Raw genomic sequence first — 15,041 nt, 5'->3', positions numbered from 1 at the left:
CAACTTAGAAGCAACAGCCAAAAAGAGAGAGAGGGGGGGGGAGAGAGAGGGAGAGAGAGAGGGAGAGAGAAAGAGAGGGAGAGAGAGGGAGAGAGAGAGAGAGAGAGGGAGAGAGAGGGGGGGAGAGAGAGAGAGAGGGAGAGGGAAAGAGAGAGGGAGAGAGAGAGAGAGAGAGAGAGAGGGAGAGAGAGGGAGAGAGAGAGAGGAGAGGGAGAGAGAGAGAAAGAGGGAGCGAGAGAGGGAGAGAGAGAGGGAGAGAGAGGGAGAGAGGGAGAGAGAGAGAGAGAGGGAGAGGGAGAGGGAGAGGGAGAGAGAGAGAGAGAGAGAGAGAGAGAGAGAGAGAGAGAGAGAGAGCATTCTCACTAAATGCAGAGAGGATCACACCATTATTTTAAACATTTCACTTTGCTCTGGGTTGCAGGATGGTGTACAAAGGATGAAGACAAGTGCCCACCATATAATGAAACAGGCTAACACCAAGAGAGTTGAAATAATGCTTCCCGAAATGGCATTTTCTTTAATTTAATGCCTTTTTTTTAAAACTGGGAGACTGGAACAAGTCCACGATAGCACAGAGTTGGCTCAACTGAAGCAGGGAATAAAAGAAGAGGTCCAACGAACAGTTCAGAATTAGAACTCACTACCCCCAATGCGTGAAGCCATCAGAACTCAGACCCAAGGAAATGACAAATCGGAAGGAAGGGAGAGAGGGAGGGAGAGAGGAAGAAAGGTAATGGATGGATGGAGGGAGGGAGGGAGGTGATGGATGGATGGATGGATGAGAGGGAGGGAGGAAGGAAGGAAGGAAGGAAGGAAGGAAGGCAGGAAGGCAGGAAGGCAGGAAGGCAGGAAGGCAGGAAGGCAGGAAGGAAGGAAGGAAGGAAGGAAGGAAGGAAGGAAGGAAGGAAGGAAGGAAGGGAGGGAGGTGATGGATGGATGGATGGAGGAGAGGGAGGGAAGGAAGGAAGGAAGGAAGGAAGGAAGGTGATGGATGGATGGAGGAGAGGAAGAAAGGGAAGGAGGAAGGAAGGAAGGAAGGAGGAAGGAAGGAAGGAAGGAAGGAAGGAAGGAAGGAAGGAAGGAAGGAAGGAAGGAAGGAAGGACAAGACAAGCTATTCCCTGCACGTAGTGGGTTCTAAACAAAATATTCACCCAGCCTGGCTCAAACGTTCAAAAATGCAATTTCCCACCTGTGGCCAAACACAGCACAGCACTCGCCATCTGCTTCCTTGGCACAGGTTAAATCGGCTCCTCCTTTTAATTCCGAGGTTTGCCCTTGGTGGGAACATCGGGCACCCACCTGGCAGCAAGGAAAGCTCAGGCCCTCCGAATTGGCCCCTTCCAGGCTGGGCTGGCCGGTGTGCTCCCGAGGAAGGAGAAGGAGAGAGCGGGGAGGCAGCTAAGAGGCCTGTTTCACTCGTCCGAAAGGTTGGTTTTTTCCCCCATCCCTTTCCTTTCCCTTTTGTTTCCAGATTAAAAAAATAGGGAACCATCCCGGTTTGGATGGGCCTCTCCTGTTTTCTCCACTCAGCCTGCTCTCCTTTCCCTCCCTCGCCCCCTCGCTCAACTGTGGCCTCGAAGGTAGCCAAAACGGCGCTCACGCAAACACGCAGGAAGGGCACGTCATAGGCGTGCCACATCCGCTCACCTTAAGCAGAAAAGGCTTATGCAGAATAGAAGCCATGTCCCACCCCCGCCCCAGGGACAAGAAGACTGACAGACAGACAGACATATTAGATAAGATAGATAGATAGATAGATAGATAGATAGATAGATAGATAGATAGATAGATAGATAGACAGACAGACAGATAGATAGATAGATAGGATAAATACATAATAGATGATAGAAATGATGAGCTAGATAGATAGGTGTAGGGAGGTAGGTAGAGGTAGGTAGACACAGATAGATCGATAGATAGATAGATAGATAGATAGATAGATAGATAGATAGATAGATAGATAGACAGACAGACATATTTGATAGATACAGACAGACAGTCAGACAGACATATTTGATAGATGGATAGACAGACTGATATATTTGATAGAGAAAGATATATTTGATGGACAGACAGATGATAGACAGACACTGATAGCCAGATATATTTGATAGATAGATAAATAGATAGATACAGACAGGCAGACATAATAGATAGATAGATAGATAGATAGATAGATAGATAGATAGATAGATAGATAGATAGATAGACAGATAGATAGATAGACAGATATATTTGATAGACAGATATATTTGATGGACAGATGATAGACAGACGCTGATAGCCAGATATATTTGATAAATAGATACAGACAGACATATTTGATAGATAGATGATAGACACAGACAGATAGATATATTTGATAGAGACAGACAGACATATTTGATAGATAGATAGATAGATAGATAGATAGATAGATAGATAGATAGATAGATAGATGATAGATGATAGATGATAGATAGATAGATAGATAGATAGATAGATAGATAGATAGATAGATAGATAGATAGATAGATAGATAGATAGGATAGACAGATGATGGATAGACACACAGATAGACAGATATATTTGATAGATAGATAGATAGAGATAGATAGATAGATAGATAGATAGATAGATAGATAGACAGACAGACAGACAGACAGACAGACAGACAGACAGACAGACAGACAGACTAATCCAGTATTACTGAAAACAGCAACAGAGTGGAGGAAAAGGATGGATAGGCATAGTGGGAGAGGGGGAGTGTTGGGGACACACTCTTATGTGAAGGACAAGAGATAGGATGGGGGTCAATGAAGTCAATGGATGGGAGACCACCAGGAGTGGAATGTTGCAGATTGGTGACTTTGGGAACAGATGCGGCAATTCAAAATTTGCACCCTCACTCAACTGGGGCGTCACACAGACACACAAGAAGGAGATGGCAACAGGCTTGCAAATCTCTTCCAAGCTCTCCATCCCTGAATATACCACAGTATCCACACAACTACACAGGAGCGAAGAGACACTTTTTTTAAAAAAAAATAATATGTTTCTTTTTATCCTTCACACATTAAGTGTGTCAATTTATTCACCCAGCAACACAATTCTCACTTTCAACAGGTCTCTTTTATTACTATTAGCGATGGGAAGTTTAAATGAGACCTTAATTAAATCCTTGCTGAAATTTGCATCAAGTTGGTTAAGAAATAAGAGAAGGAGGTATGCACCATAATTTCTAATGCCTTCTTGGAAATAATATCGCATGTACTGCTGCTGTCCCTCAGCCAGACAAATGAAAGAATATCTCCTCTAAGGAAGTTCAAGATTTGCAAAATGGACATGAAAACAATGCATCATTTCTGCAAAAAAATAAAATAAAATAAAGACGTGACCCCTTTTTCATCTCTCCAAAGAGTTGTCCAATCAATTAACCCATCCGGATAATATATTAAACACTGCAGCTCTTAATTATCACCTTCAATTCACAGTTCTGCAAACAGGGCTGGCGGTATTTTAATTTTCTATTATTATCATTATTATTTTTGGGGGGCTTTCACTTTTAATGAGGCGACTGTTTAAGGCTCTATACTATACATGATCTCCGGCAAACTTTCCATCTTTCGCAAAAGGCCACGGATGTAAATCCGAGTTGCTGCATGGACCATATACGTAGACAAGAAGATTCAATTTATTTATTAAGACAAATTTATAGAGCTACCCAATGCTCCATAAATGAGTTCCTCGCTAAGTTGGCTTTACAAACAATTTTAAAGCGGCACTGCAGCGATTAGAACGGGCCAGGTTTATGGACCACAGAGATTGTCCTTGGAAAGGCGCATGGAAAAATGTCTGATTTTCTTTCCTAGCCATGATAGCCCGTGATGAGGATATTCCGTGTGAAGAAGCCACCACACGCTGGCTAATAATGGCCTCCTATGGTATTTCTGATGCCCTGCATCCAATATCTTTTATCTGCTGCCTTTCAATGAATAACAGAGTTGGAAGGCACCTTGGAGGTGGTGGTAATAATAATAATAATAATAATAATAATAATGATGATGATGATGATGATGATGATGATGATGATGGAGGAGGAGGAGGAGGAGGAGGAGGAGGAGGAGGAGGAGAAGAAGAAGAAGAAGAAGAAGAAGAAGAAGAAGAAGAAGAAGAAGAAGAAGAAGAAGAAGAAGAAGAAGAAGAAGAAGAAGAAGAATTATTAAGCTGACTTTGTAATAATGCCGCTTGGGTGTGTGTGTGAAAGCCCTAATAAGCAGGCATATAACATAGAATGAAGGCTACTGCTAAGCTTGTAAGCCGCCCTGAGTCTTCGGAGAAGGGCGGGATATAAATGGAATTAAAATAAATAAAATAAATAAATGTGTAACAGTGATACCCATTGTCATCGGGGCACTGGGAACTATGTCCAAAAACTTTGCAAAGTACATCAAGAAATTGCAGCTTCCTGCAATAACTCCAGCAAAGCTACAAAAAAAACAACCCCACGGTGCTACTCGGAACATCTTACATTTTTAAGGAGATACCTGGTTGATGCAGCTAGGATGCTGGCAGCAACCCGGGTCAACCATTAGCGCCAGTCAGTTTGAGTGTTCAGTTGGCTGAGGTTCATGTTTTATGAATCAAAGTTTTATAATAATAATAATAATAAAAGTTGGAAGGGACCTTGGAGGTCATCTAGTCCAACCCCCTGCTCAGGCAAGAAACCCTATACCATTTCGGACAAAGGGCTGTCCAGTCTCATCTTAAAAACCTCCAGTGATAGGAAGGAAGGAAGGAAGGAAGGAAGGAAGGAAAGAAGGAAGGAAGGAAGGAAGGAAGGAAGGAAGGAAGGATAGCAGAATAAACAGAGCTGGAAGGGACCTTGGAGGTCATCTAGTCCAACCCCCTGCTCAGGCAGGAAACCCTATACCATTTCGGACAAAGGGCTGTCCAGTCTCTTCTTAAAGACTTCCAGTGTTGGAGCACTCACAGATTCTGGAGGAGGGGGTTGGACTAGAAGACCTCCAAGGTCCCTTTCCAACTCGTCTGTTATTCTGAGACCAGGCCAAGTTGTGGTGGACCTCCCGAGGGTTGTCTCCTTAGATGTCGTTGTGTCTTAAGACACTCAAAGAACCTCTCCTTTCCCTCCGACGGTTTTGCATCGGCATTCGGTTTGTATTTTCTATCACGACCACAAACTCGCCCGAGTCACGCAGAGAGCGCGGGGAAACAGAGAGGAAGTCAATCTGAATGCCAAATACATTTTGCATCCTCTCCGCTTCTTTGTTCCTTCTCTTCTCCGCTGCTTAAGTTCACAACTTAGATTGATATTTCACAGCTGGTGTGAAAATTCCCCTTCAGGGATAATGCCACAACACTTAATTCTTTCTTTTGTAACTGGTATTCTAGCCTTTAATGTTACCTTGGCCCTCGACTTGGCGTTGACCAGCGAGGACTTAAGAACTTGGAAGTTTGATTTCGCTTGGCTGCATCAATTTGGGATGTGTGTGTGTGTGTGTGTTTCAACTCTCAACACTCCATTTCCCCCCCCAAAGGAGTCTAGAGGGCCTGGTGGCCTGGAGTGGGGGGGGGCAGCAGAGTGATAATTTTGTGTGTGGGGGGGGGAACACATACATGTGCGTATGTGAGCACGCATGAACACTCGTTGCTCGCGTGAAGCGGGGCCCCGAGCGCGCACGACGCTCACGCGAGTGGGGGGCGCAAAGCCACTTGCGACGACGCACAAGTGGGGTTGCAAACACCCTCAACACGCGGGCGAGTGGGGCCGCCAGCACCCGTGACGCTTGTGCGAGTTGGGCTCTGGGTCCGCGCACACACACACACACACACACACACACACACACACGCACACTGGCCAGCCCACAGATTGGGGACCCCTAGTCTAGAGAAGAAGGCCAAGCTTTATTTTGCCTAACAGACATTTTCATTGTGCAATTTTAATCGAAACAACGGATGTCTCACTTGGGTTTGTCAGATCCCTTTTCCATCGGAAAAAGGGCTTTCCTTTGGAGAAATTAAACGGGGGCCGTTCCAAAGACGTGATGGCTTTTATACTCGATTCCTGTTTCTCATTTAGCAATCTCTATTTATATTTATATTTATATATATGTATGTGTCTCTCTGTGTGTGTATATGTATGTATGTATGTATATGCATTCTGCGGCTGTTACGGCCGTATGTATCCTTATCATCTCTCCAGAACACTTCTGTCAACGGGCAGATTAAAGAAATGCTGAATAAACGCCTAATTCGGCCCAAACCTTTTTTTTTTTTGCACACCAGCATTAGGGGTGCACAAATCAGCTAAAACCTCCTTTGAATTCACACAATTGCTCCAATTTTGCCATTTTGATCTGACAGCGGTTGTGATTGAGTTATTTCCAGATTGAAGCATCTCGAAAACCTTTCCATTTTTGAAGAAATGACCTTGCGCCGCACAGTGTCAGCAAGAATGTGACTGCATTCTAATATATATATATATATATATATATATATATATATATATATATATATATATATATATATATATATATATATAATATGTGTGTGTGTGTGTGTGTGTGTGTAAAATGCTTGTTAACTATTTAAAAAAAATTTACACACACACACACACACACACATATAAAAATATAAATAGAGATTGCTAGAGGCAAAAAGATAAGATACAGAACAACAATTTTCCCCCTGCCCCTCATTTTTTTCAAGGTTGGCCAAAGAAATCATCACAGGGCAAGAGTTAAGGCTGAATGGCAATCAAATACTCAGACAGGTTTTCAATTCCCTCCACAACCCGAAAATTTAATGGGCTTGCAGATAAGGCTCCTTCTGACTTCATTCAGGTGATCCAGAACTAAACTGTATTGACACAGATTGTTAATAGACACAGGACAATTTACGTGTGTGTTCTGGGGTGTGTCAGCCAGATAATTCCATCGTATGTTAAAAGGAGGCAAACATTCTAACAGAAAGGGTAGAATAGAATAGAATAGAATAGAATAGAATAGAATAGAATAGAATAGAATAGAATAGAATAGAATAGAATAGAATAGAATAGAATAGAATAGAATAGAATAGAATAATAGGAGGAATGAAGAATAGAATAGAATAGAATAGAATAGAATAGAATAGAATAGAATAGAATAGAATAGAATAGAATAGAATAGAATAGAATAGAACAGAATAGAAGAAAGATTGAATGGAATGGAAAGGAATGGAACAGAACAGAATAGAATATAGAAAAAGTAGAATACAGAAAATTAACCCAGTTATTTTCCTGGGGTGGGGGTGTGTGCAAATAGAACTGAGTTTATTAATTCTTACTTTCTAGCAAGGATGCAAAGAAAAAGAGAAAGTTGATGATTTTTTGGGGGGTGGGGGGAAGCCTTTGTGCACAATACTCCATTTATTCCTCTTTCTTTCTTTCCTTTTCTTTCTTTTTCTTTCTTCTTTCTTTCTTTCTTTCTTTCTTTCTTTCTTTTCTTTCTTTTTCTTTCCTCTTTCTTTCTTTCTTTCTTTCTTTCTTTCTTTCTTTCTTTCTTTCTTTCTTTCTTCCTTCCTTCCTTCCTTCCTTCCCTCCCTCCCTCCCTCCCTCCCTCCCTCCCTCCCTGTTGTTAGAATGCAGGATTGCAGGCTGACTCTGCCCACAGCCAGCAGTTCGATCCTGGCCGGCTCAAGGTTGACTCAGCCTTCCATCCTTCTGAGGTCGGTACAATGAGGACCCAGATTGTTTAGGGGGGGGGCAACAGGCTGACTCTGTCAACCCCTTAAGGGAGGGCTGTAAAAGCGCTCTGAAGCGGCATATGTACGTCTAAGGGCTATTGCTACTGCTGTCGGAGCCAGGAGTCCTCGCGCCGGGCGGAGGACCTTTGGGCCAACCGTGGGCCTCTTGAGAAGACAAAGCAACTCACCCGATACCAGACGATTTCTCTCATCCTGCCGTCGGTCTTGAAGTTGCACTTCAGGGTCACGGCGTCGCCCACCACCACCGGCGGAAGAGGTTCAATACTGACCGTGAGGTAGCCTAAAAAGCAGGGAGAAGAATGAAGGAGGTCAGTTACGAAGCATTTTCTGATGGGTTTCCTGGATCTGAGGGACCTCCAGATGGTCCCTCTCTCTTATCCTGGAGAAGGCTGCAAGGAGAACAGCAAGAGCTGAGCACATCACGGGCACATCACGGTGAAAACGGGCATTTCGTGTTGTGTTAAATGGGGGGGGGGAAAGGGAGTAAAAATTGATTTGGTTGAGTCCTGTATTTTTATTTACTAATTCTGAACGCTCAGCTGCAAATCCTGTGTGCTGTAAAGCATTAAAACACACACACGCACACACACACACACACACACACACACACACACATTTTGAGCTTTCCCCTTCTTTTCAGGATGTCCCGACTCCTTACAAATAATATTTTGTCATCTTCTTTTCTTAAATTTCGCTCAAGGATTATTTAAAATTGCTTTTTATCTGCAGCCTTTCCTGTCAGCAGCGCATGGCCCATTACGATTTGATTTGGCTTTATTTTTTATTTATTTTTATTATGATGATTATGATTATCACCAAGGATTAGAATTAGCAGTGCATTTCTGGATATTGGATTAGCAAACTGGCTATTTTGTAATTTTACTCCTCTGCGAACGTTTTTTAATCCGTTTGTGGACGATTGCTTTGTTCGCTGTCCTGTTAACTGCCGTGAGTCTGCATGGATTGGGTGGTATACAAATGGAATATATATATATAAATAAATAAATTACAAAACTATTGGACTTTAACTCATCCAGATATCCAGAACCAACAGACTCTGATTTAGAGTTTGTAATATTATTATTATTATTTTTGCGTAAAGTCAAAATCAACAGCAAAAGATTAAAAGTTTAGGCAGTAGGAGCAAGAATTCATTTAGTGACCACTCAAAGTTACAAGGGGACTGAAAAAAAGTGACATATGACCGTTTTTCGACCGTTGCAACATCCCCAATTCAGGCGCTTGGCAACTGACTCGTATTTATGACGGCCGCAGTGTCACGTGATCCCCTTTTGCGACCTTCTGACAAGCAAAGTCCGTGAGGAAGCCAGACTCACTTAACAACCCTGTTACTCACTTGCCAACCGCAGTGATTTACTTAAAGACTTAAAATGGGGCAAAACTCACGTAACAAAAGTCTCACTTAGTGACAGAAATTTTGGACTCAACGGTGGTCGTATGTCAAGGGCCACCGATGCTGGGATTTCTCCAAGCAAGTTGGTTATGGTCAAGCGGTGGAGTTTGTAATACAACGCAGGCAGCCCTCGGCTTACCATGGTTCATTTAGCGACCGTCCAATGTTACAACGGTGCTGAAAAAAGTCACTCACAACTGGTCCTCATACTTACAACAGTTGCAGCATCCCCACGGACAAGGGATCAAAAGGGATCATCCCAGGGTCACGGGATCCCAATTTGCAACCAGCAAAGTCATTGTGGCGAGAAGTCTACAAGTCATGAAGCGGTCACAGTTCCCCCACACTGGCTGAGGAATTCTGGGACTTGAAGTCCACGAGTCATGAAGGGGTCACAGTTCCCCCACACTGGCTGAGGAATTCTGGGACTTGAAGTCCACGAGTCATGAAGGGGTCACAGTTCCCCCACACTGGCTGAGGAATTCTGGGACTTGAAGTCCACGAGTCATGAAGCGGTCACAGTTCCCCCACACTGGCTGAGGAATTCTGGGACTTGAAGTCCACGAGTCATGAAGGGGTCACAGTTCCCCCACACTGGCTGAGGAATTCTGGGACTTGAAGTCCACGAGTCATGAAGCGGTCACAGTTCCCCCACACTGGCTGAGGAATTCTGGGACTTGAAGTCCACGAGTCATGAAGGAGTCACAGTTCCCCCACACTGGCTGAGGAATTCTGGGACTTGAAGTCCACGAGTCATGAAGGGGTCACAGTTCCCCCACACTGGCTGAGGAATTCTGGGACTTGAAGTCCACGAGTCATGAAGGGGTCACAGTTCCCCCACACTGGCTGAGGAATTCTGGGACTTGAAGTCCACGAGTCATGAAGGGGTCACAGTTCCCCCACACTGGCTGAGGAATTCTGGGAGTTGACGTCCACGAGTCATAAAAGAGCCAAGGTTGCCTAACCCTGGTCTAACCTGTCCCGTTTCCAAAGCAGATCCTGGAGCAGGGCTTATTTGCAACTTTAAGACTTGTGGACTTCAAGTCCCAGAATTCCCCAGCCAGTAATTCAAGCCAGCGAGTTGAAATCCACAAGTTGAAGTCCACAACTTGCCAACTTTGGAGGCCCCTGTCCTAGAGGGAGAAAGAGGATCTGGTTGCACGTCTCCAGGGCCAGGCAAAGAACAGAAAACAGAGCCCAACTTTTGCCATTACGACTCTCAGCATGGACCAGGCCCTTTTGGACCCAAATCTCTTCTCATCGCCCCTTTGAAAACTAAATTGCACCTCTTGTCTCCGTGATCCATGATGGGAGCTGAACAGGGCTTATTTGCACGCCAACTCTCTTCACATACAATTTTATCTCCACGCCGAAGGAAATAACACTGCAGCATATCACAGAGAGATGTAAATAATGTCTTAATGGAACTGTCATGCAGAGAGGGGATAACGGAGACACAATCGCACGCTGCAGAGAAGGAAGGGGCAGAATTAGGAAAAGAGGGTACTGCGAAAAAGAGGGGCGTGCTGACAAGACCCCCTGAAGGTCCTCCCTCTCCGAGAAGCTCACCTGCATTCGTGAAGGAGGGAAAATCAGGGACGCCATTATTAAAATAACCATCTTCTTAGGATGCAACTGATGGATGGGATGGGTTGGAACAGAATAGCAAATAGAGAATGGAATAGAACAGAATAGAATGGATAGGCTAGACTAGACTAGATTGGGATGGGATGGGATGGAATTAGAATAGAATAGAATTAAAATAGAATAGAATAGAAAATAGAGAACGGAATAGAATGGAATGGAATGGAATAGAATAGAATGGAATAAATAGAATAGAATAGAATAGAATAGAATAGAGTAGAGTAGAATAGAATAGGATAGAATAATGGAATAGAACAGAACAGAACAGAACAGAATTAAGATAGAATAGAATAGAATTAAAATAGAATAGAATAGAATGAATAGAATAGAATAGAATAGAATAGAATAGAATAGAATAGAATAGAATAGAATAGAATAGAATATGAATGGAATAAATAGAATAGAAGTAGAGTAGAGTAGAGTAGAGTAGAGTAGAGTAGAGTAGAGTAGAGTAGAGTAGAATAGAATAGAATAGAATAGAATAGAATAGAATAGAATAGAATAGAATAGAATAGAATAGAACAGAACAGAACAGAACAGAACAGAATAACAGAGTTGGGAGGGACCTTGTAGGCCATCTAGTCCAAGCAGGAGACCTCTTACACCATTTCTGACAGATGGCAGTATCTCCTCAGTGCAATCCTCTTTTTTGTAAAAATGGCTTTCTCCATGTCTGCCTAAACAAAGCACCTCAATGTTGAGATGATCAGAATCTGCAAAGGTCTGCTTGTGACACACAGACACGATTTCTTCATGACTTCCTACAAAACTGGCGCAGGGAGAATTGTTATTCCCAACAGAAGGCAGAACAGAGGCAATAGAAATAAGGAAGCAATCGGGACAAGAAATCTGTTGAACCCGAGCTGCAGGTATCCAGGTGACCACCAGATGGCAACAAAGAGTTTGAGTGTCCATTATCTCTTTACTGCCGCCACCAAATGGCTATCTGCATGTTTAAATATATATATATATTTTTTTTTTTGGCTCTGAGTTAACTGGGATGTTTTGCAGGAGTCTGGTGCCGAGACAATCCATGGTTCAACTCAAACCTAAACTAGGTTAAAGGAAGAGTTTCTGAGAAACCGATTCCACTACTTCTTTTTTTCCCACCCCAGACATTTTCAGCCTTCTTTTACCGCCTCGGCATTTTGACGGAACTCCAGCTAATCAGGAATACAGGCCCAGATAAAAACACTTGCAAGACACAATGTAAGCTGTCAGCTTTGATTAGTTGTCCGTGCTGTTAAGAACAAATTAAAAACATCAAGGGTAAGAGCAACGCTTCTTAATCAGAGAAGGCAGGTAAAATCCGCGAGGATTGGGGACCGCAAAATAAATATATCGGTAGACCTTCAGCCGTTCCTTAGAAGATTTTTTTTTGCAAAATAAGGTTCTTCTTTTCCATCTGAGCCTCATCCACATGGAAGCACTGCTTGTAAGAGACTTCCTTCCTCGGGATTGGAGGGGGAACAGTTTTATCTGGTGCACGGATGCCAGCCAAATGCCAGCCAGGATGCCAACAGGATGCGCCGTCGTTCCCCAAGGAGGGAAAGAGGCGACTTCTGTCCATTCTCTGCATGTATCCGCTCTCAATACAGCAATCCTCATTTTACAATGGCTACTGGGACCGGCTGCTGTCACTAAGCAACACGTTTCAACGAAACATCACATAACTGTAAGAGCCTATTTCAGTTCTGCTGCCGTCGTTCAGCAAATCGCCGGTGGCCATTAATCGTGGCATCACACGACTCAGAAGCTGGTGGTGAAGAACACCCAACGGCATTCTGGGACGGTAAATGCGTGCCAGTTTTGCAATCCTATGACCACAGAGGACACTGCAGTGGCTGTTCGTTGAAGGATCGGTCGTAAATCTCTCTTCATAGTGCTCTTGGAAGGTTGAACGGTTGCCGAATGAGATTGTTGTTAAGTGAGGACAATGTGCATCACGCTTCAAAGGCAACTTTTTTAATCACAGGAAGCCAGTTCGAATGAATGTAAGCGATCGAACATCCGTGCTTTTTGGGGTGTAACGGAAAATCCAGAACATATAGCTTGGCTTCAAACATGCTCAGAAATGATAATTGTAACATATTATTGTATATTTCACCTCCTGATAATTTTTTTACTTCGAATCCTGTCATCAGCACCAGCAAGGACAAAAAAAAGAAAGGAGAAGGAGAAGGAGAAGGCGAGGAGGAGGAGGAGGAGGGGGAGGAGGAGGGGAGGAGGAGGAGGAGGAGGAGGAGAAGGAGGAGAAGGAGGAGAAGGAGAAGAAGAAGAAGAAGAAGAAGAAGAAGAAGAAGAAGAAGAAGAAGAAGAAGAAGAAGAAGAAGAAGAAGAAGAAGAAGAAGAAGAAGATGATGATGATGATGATCCTATTCCTGGGAGATTTTTTTTTCTTCAAACAACTTGTGCCCCTCAATCCGTTGGAAAATCAACCTCGTCAACCTAGTCTCAATTTCACACCTCTGCGCAGTGTTGCTTGGAGAGAAACATGGATGCAAAGAGCATCTTTTCTTTCCTTCCGAATTCCCTTCACCTAAGATGACGGCGAAATGCCCGAGGGGTCTGGAATAAATTATGTACATAGCGCATTGGCAAAACAAGCTTTCTTTTCGAGATAAGCTGACTCAAAAGGAAGGATTACCAGGAACAAAGGAACACTCGTCGGCTTCCATGCTGCCTTTCTCTAAGTTGTTATTACAGTTTTATCTCAGCTTCTCCTTCTTTGTGTGTGTCCTAACCAGTACGGGAGCTTCTAAACATCGGTGTGGATAAATGGCAGACAAATGCTCCAGCTGATTTAAAAGTTCATAACGCACACGAAGGCCCGAGGAGAAGTCAGCCACGGGAGCAGAAAACTCTAACCCGTTATTGGAATTCCAGTTGACCTTTATCTTCTTGAATGATGGGACATTAAGCGGGCGTTGGTTCTTCATAACCAGTCAATGGACCTTCTTCTCCAGGATGATCTGTCCCCAATATGTCAGATCTCCAGTGAGGCCTCCATCACCAGGTTAAACCTTGATGCTGGCCGTCTTTTTCCTTCTCTTTCTTTCCACCTGTCCCAGCGTTGACTTCACTTCGTGTCGATTGGTTTACTAGATCCCATAGGTTGGTGCCAGCTCTTAAACCTATATAGATGGACTTTTTCTCCAGGGTGATCTATGCCCAACCTGGTTCTTCAGGTCTTCCAATGGTGCAGTGATGTCTGAGCCATCTCCATCTTGATGCTGGTTGTCCTCGTCTTCTCTTTCCTTCTACCTTTTCATGTTGATTGGTTGACTAGATCCCATCCAGTTGGTGCCAGCTCTTAAACCCACACAGATCATTCCTCTCCAGGATGATCTGCCCTCGACCTAGTCCTTCAGGTCTTCCATTACTACTCTGATGTCTTCTCCATCTTGATGCCTCTTCTGTCCTTCCACTTCTCCCAGTGTTGACTTCTCTAGAGAACTGCCTCTTCACGTCAATTGGTTGTCTAGATCCCATCAAGTTGGTGTCAACCTGTAAACACATATAGATGGGCCTTCTTCTCCAGGATGATCTGCCCCCAACCTGGTCCTTCAGGTCTTCCAACAGTGCCCCATCACTCTGAGTCTTCTCCATCTTGATGCTGACTGTCCTCTCCTTCTCCTTCCTTTCACCTTTCCCAGCATGACCAACTTCTCCAGGGAGTTGCATCTTCATGTTGACTAGTTGACAAAATGTCATCCAGTTGGTGTCGGCTCTTAGTGACCAGATAGATGGAACTTCTAATGGATGACCTCTCCTACACATGGTCCTTCACGGCCCTAACTGACCTTGACCACCCTAACCTTGATCCTGGCTGTCCTTATCTTCTCTTTTCTTCCAGCTTTCCTTTATCTTTAACTATCTATTTATGTATTTATTTAGTCCTAGCATTGAGCAGAAGTTATCAGGATTGCTGGCAAATTCCAGCTAATTAAATATGACAGAAACCAGAGAGAAACCTGTTAAAGCTTCGTGAAAGCCTTCCTAAGCAAGGGAAATGAACAACGCGATGCCTTTTAACCAATTTTGCAAGCTGAAGGATCCATGATTGACTGGACCACAAAATTACCGAGGAAGGATAGTACGAAAACCTTTAGAAAAGTTTGTGATGAAAATAATAACCACGTCGGTCTGGCTGTCGTTTAGATAGAGGAGAATATTTGTAGCTCAGGGTTGAAAAGTGGGGTCCTTGGTGGCTCTTTTCTGACAGGCTCTTTTCTGACA

General features: G+C 43.7%; 1 protein-coding gene across 1 annotated transcript in view; it reads right to left on the bottom strand.

Moving 5' to 3' along the window:
- Window positions 1–15,041, bottom strand: part of IGSF21 (immunoglobin superfamily member 21) — a gene marked incomplete at both ends in the record, with an annotated part of 69,845 nt that overhangs the window by 46,184 nt on the left and 8,620 nt on the right. Inside the window, one exon of the mRNA XM_083375653.1 lies at window positions 7,912–8,024. Within this exon, the coding sequence (XP_083231779.1) occupies window positions 7,912–8,024 (113 nt within the window). The remainder of the gene's footprint in view (window positions 1–7,911; window positions 8,025–15,041) is intronic.

The sequence above is a fragment of the Vipera ursinii genome (genome assembly GCF_947247035.1).
Source record: "Vipera ursinii genome assembly, chromosome: 17".
NCBI lineage: Eukaryota > Metazoa > Chordata > Lepidosauria > Squamata > Viperidae > Vipera > Vipera ursinii.
This window is presented reverse-complemented; position numbering and strand designations above follow the sequence as displayed.